The 4890-nt window shown below is 37.0% G+C and overlaps 1 protein-coding gene across 1 annotated transcript; it reads left to right on the top strand.

Annotated features, from left to right (window-relative positions):
- The first annotated feature begins 2999 nt into the window (after positions 1 to 2999).
- LOC137646463 (uncharacterized) lies at positions 3000 to 4288 on the top strand. Its single transcript, XM_068379565.1, has 3 exons — positions 3000 to 3337; positions 3522 to 3670; positions 3882 to 4288. The coding sequence occupies exons 1-3, from the start codon at positions 3000 to 3002 to the stop codon at positions 4286 to 4288; spliced, it is 894 nt and encodes a 297-aa protein (XP_068235666.1).
- The last annotated feature ends 602 nt before the right edge of the window (positions 4289 to 4890 follow it).

Raw genomic sequence — 4890 nt, 5'->3', positions numbered from 1 at the left:
CATCATTTTTTAACCTTAAACAAAATTTTACTTTTAGTTCAACAGAGAGAGAGAGAGAGAGAGAGAGAGAGAGAGAGAGAGAGAGAGAGAGAGAGAGAGAGAGAGAGAGAGATGATAATATAACCATTTCATATCGCTGATCACATATTGCAATATTGTTTATTATTAATTTTATATCATCAAATATACATAACTACATTATTTTTCATATTCTCTTTTAATCATTTTTATTTGTAAGATCTTTATCATCATCATCATCATCATCATCTCTTCCCACGCCTATTGAGGCAAAAGGACTCACTTCGATTTCGCCATTCGTTTATATCTTGAGCTTTTAATTCAATATCATTATTATTATTAATTGCTAAGCTACAACCCTAGTTGGAAAAGCAAAATACTATAAACCCAGAGGCTCCAACAGGGAAAATAGCCCAGTGAGGAAAGAAAATAAAATATTTTTAGAAGAGTAACATTAAAATAATTATCTCCTATATTAACTATAAAAACTTTAACAAAACAAGAGGAAGAGAAATAAGAGTGAATAGTGTGCTCGAGTGTACCCTCAAGCAAGAGAACTCTAACCCAAGACAGTAGAAGGCCAGGGTACAGAGTCTATGGCACTAACCAAGAAAAGAGACCAATGGTTTGATTTTGGAGTGTCCTCCAAGAAGAGCTGCTTACCATAGATAAAGAGTCTCCATTTGCACTCCCCAAGAAAAATCAGTTCACCCAACGTTTAATAGTTGGTCTTCCCAAGGTACTAGAATATCTTTATATGTGTATTATATGACATGAGCGCCAGATAGTTAGCAGATGTTGGTGATAATGTTACTATATTTTCATTATCAGCATCATACAGGACATGTAATTACAACAGTATACAGCATACAGTACTTATAAATTTCCTTTTTGGCCTTTTTGATAAGTATAGCACATTCAAATGCGTATACATTCACACACACACCCACCCTCCCACACACAGACACACATATTATATATATATATACACATATTATATATATATATATATATATATATATATATATATATATATATATATATATATATATATATATACATATATGTGTGTGTGTGTGTATAAGAAACAGAGGTGGGTGTGTTAGTATTGTCAGTAAAAAATCTTGATTATACTGCACTACTGTATATTATTATTACAATGTAGTGCATCCAGTTGTGCAGAGTATTTTACATTTTAAATACAACTACGTTTCTTAAGTGAATATCTATAGGTAGGAAAAAGATCCTTAGGGTTTATATCGCCTATTATCTGCAGAATTCAGCAACTGCCGGGAAGTGCTTGGTATATATATATATATATATATATATATATATATATATATATATATATATATATATGTATATAGATATATATACATATATCTATATATATATATATATATATATATATATATATATATATATATATATATATATACTCTTACAAAGCTGGTCTTGTATTAGAGTAAATATTTTATTCATGTATTTCATTTGTGTATATAAGAGATGTTTAAGTAGATGTATGTAAATTACAAAAAACTTTCGTCATTCATTTAATTGTATTTTCCATTGAAGTCAGTATATTTATTTTAACAATTAATATTTTATTTTCACATATTTTTTTACGAAGTCTTATGTAAACTCGTTTAGGTATGCTGTCCGACACATACAAGGAATGAACACAAGGTATCACATTATCTTTATGTTTTCACGTGGTTAAAATGTGGATGAAATTTCTCGAAATAGAGTTACTCTTTTTTTTAATGTTTCAAGGCGAAAGCTGACAGAGGGTTGCCTTGCAAGCAAGGTTAGTTCCTCAGTTCGATTTACTTAGTTGGCAACATTGATGCCGTAAGCACTTCCCCCCAAGCTTCCAGACCCTCTAACCTAGAAGGATCTAGAATAAGTAAGCCCATATATTTAGTCCCCCGGAATGCATAAGCAGCAGAAAAGACCCAGCCTATCTAATTGAAAGAATCAAAGTTCGTCCGCCCTCTCTCCTCTCAAGTGCATCAATTGTGTGCCCTCTCAGATGTGATTAACGACTTCTATCCAACATATATCATGATTAGTGTGTTCAAACGTTGACGAATCCATCGAATATCTTTCAAGTGTATTGTGTTAATATAAGTACTTGTTTAACATAATTTTTTGTAACTGGCCCTGTGAGATTTAGGTTAAAACAGTGAAGTGTATTTATTTTGCCTATCTGTTAGGTAACCTCGTGTGAGCCAAAAGACGTAAGTGTATCAGTTACATTTATGTAAATTTCATTAATTTCATAATTTTTGTAAAGTACAAGAGGGCCCTACTTAATATTCAAGAGTTTTTGGAAAACCAAATTGATCAGGAATTGTCAAAAGCTAATGTAACTAAAGCTCATTGGCTCTATTTTAATGGCATATGGTGGCTAGGCAACGAGTGGCATGATTAAAGCTCAAATCAAGTGTCTAGCCTTAGAAGCGTTGATAAACTAGGAAAAGTTTGTGGCTATTGTGGCCACTCGCGAACTTTTGGAGAATGCTGAAGCAGAATTTGTAGCGAGGCAAGGACCAGTTGACCCAAAAACTGAAAGTATGAAAGCAGAAAGGAATGTAGAGGCTGAGATTCGACAAATTGCAGCAGAAGAGAATTTGATTAAGTTGAAAATGATGGCAGAACAGCAGAAACAGGAAGAAAGGGAGAGAGAAGAAGCCCGAGAAATCGCTAAACATGCCAGGGAAATGAAAGCAAGACGAGAAGAACGAGAGAGTGAAGAGAGAGAACAGCAAGAAAAAGAGAAGGAAAGGGCAAGAGAAATTGCACGACATGCGAGGGAGTTGGAGCTGTTGAATGCTTGTGCAAGGTCGGCAACATAGACAAAGATGACCCCTGCTTTGCACTCCCACGATTAATGTGGCGAATATGCAGAGGTTAATTCCAAAATTCAAAGAGATGCTTCTGATGAATTCTTTGATCATTTTGAAAGGGTCGCATCGACGATGGAATGGCCTGAGGATAAATGGTCTGTGTTGTTGCAGATTGTCTTGATTGGAAAAGGATGCAGTGCATATCTTTCCTTGTCTCAGGACCAGAGGAAGGAGAATCATGAAGGGAAAAGGAGCGTGCTCCAAGTGTATCAGATGACCCTTGAACATTATAATAAAAGATTCCAAAGTTTGCAGAAGGACGAGAAAATTACTTTCCTGGATAGCGTTTATAAAGTACGACAATGTTTTAAAAAATGGATAGAGGCTGCTAACATGAGAGAAATGGCTGATATAGTAGAATTAATAGTGCTGGAACAGTATTTCCAAGAAATTTATGAATATAGTCAAACGTACTTGAGAGAGAGGTGAAGAAACTTGATAAAGCTGCTTCGCTGAGTAAAGATTATAATATTATCAGTCGTAAACTCTCCTCGGGTATGAAGTTTCAACCCTCGTTCCAACCAAGTGTCAAGTATTCGCCGAACTATGGAAACCAGTTCAGTAATAACTACTGTATATGAACAAGTTCAATAGTTACAGCGGAAGTAGCACTGGTACTGTTCCAAAGAAAAATGCTATAGTACCACAGCAACAGTCGTCGAATGGTTCTCCTTCAGGTATCATGAAAGACGTGCAGAAGGATAATATTGTCTGTTATGAGTGTGTCAATAGAGGCCATATCAGTAAGGAATGTCGGTCGAACTAACCGAAAGCAGTCGCCTAAGTGGTTAAGGATAATTGAGCTTCACAGAATGCGAAGACGAAGAAACAATCGGGAAAAGACGAAGAAACAATCGGGAAAAGACGAAGAAGAAAATAAACCAGCTAACGTTTACATGACGAACAGGACAGCCCCAAACAGCGTGGATGCCTTTTAACCGTATATTTACGAAGGTATGTTAGCCGCTATAGATGGGAGTGAGCGAACCCCGCTCAAGATATTGCGCAACACAGGTTGTAACCATAGTGCAGTGATAAAAGGTGTACACCCGTTTGTGCAACAGTCTCTCACAGGAGATTCAGTCATTTTAAAGAGAATAGGAGGTGAGGAGGTTACCCCTATTTGCCATTTGAAATTGTCATGCGAGTTGGTGACAGGCCATTTTGATGTTGTGGTAAAGGATTCATTGGCTGTCGAAAGAGTAGAAGTCGTGCTGGGTAATGAGGTTGATGGAGCACCATCTGTGCCTTGTCCCATTGTAACAGAAAAACCATTGAAATACAGTCCTACGACTGAACTGGAGAAGGACTACCCGTATCTGTTTCCTAGTTGTGTGATGACTAAAAATATGATGAAGTAAGTGGCTGCAAAAGAAGAAAGAGAAACCAAAAGAGCGAAGCGATGAACTTGGAGGATTTGTTTTCCAAAGGAGAGGATTCCCTTGATGGTACGCAAGACGAGAACTCCCGAGAGAGCCCGAAGGAAGAGGAACGACAGACGAGTGGACAAAGACAAAGAAGAAATGTACCTGGAAGAAATAGAAAATTCAGCGTTAGAAGTAGGACAAGTGAGTAGGAAAGCGCTGTTAGGATTGTAACAGAGTTATCGTACCGTGTGGTGGATGAGACAGAGACACAGCAGTCTCCCACCTGTTACTATCTTAAAGACGGGTTGATTATGAGGAGGCATAGACCCGCCAATATCCCTGGGAATGCTGAATTGGGGATATACCATCAGATATTGATTCCCACACCGTTGAGATTACAGGTGATCGATGTAGCGCATGAGACTGGACATATAGGAATAAGGAAGAGGACAGAAAGGATTAAGAAACATTTTTTTCTGGCCTGGCATGCATAAGGACGTGTGCCAGTTTTGCCGTGCATGACATGTTTGTCATATGGCTGTAAACCCGACGAGTATCTCAAGAAAGCTCCCTTACACCTGATGAAAGTACGAGGA

Source organism: Palaemon carinicauda, chromosome 9 (assembly GCF_036898095.1).
Source record: "Palaemon carinicauda isolate YSFRI2023 chromosome 9, ASM3689809v2, whole genome shotgun sequence".
Lineage (NCBI taxonomy): Eukaryota > Metazoa > Arthropoda > Malacostraca > Decapoda > Palaemonidae > Palaemon > Palaemon carinicauda.
The sequence above is the reverse complement of the archived record's forward strand: the minus strand, read 5'-3'. Positions and strand labels throughout refer to the sequence as shown.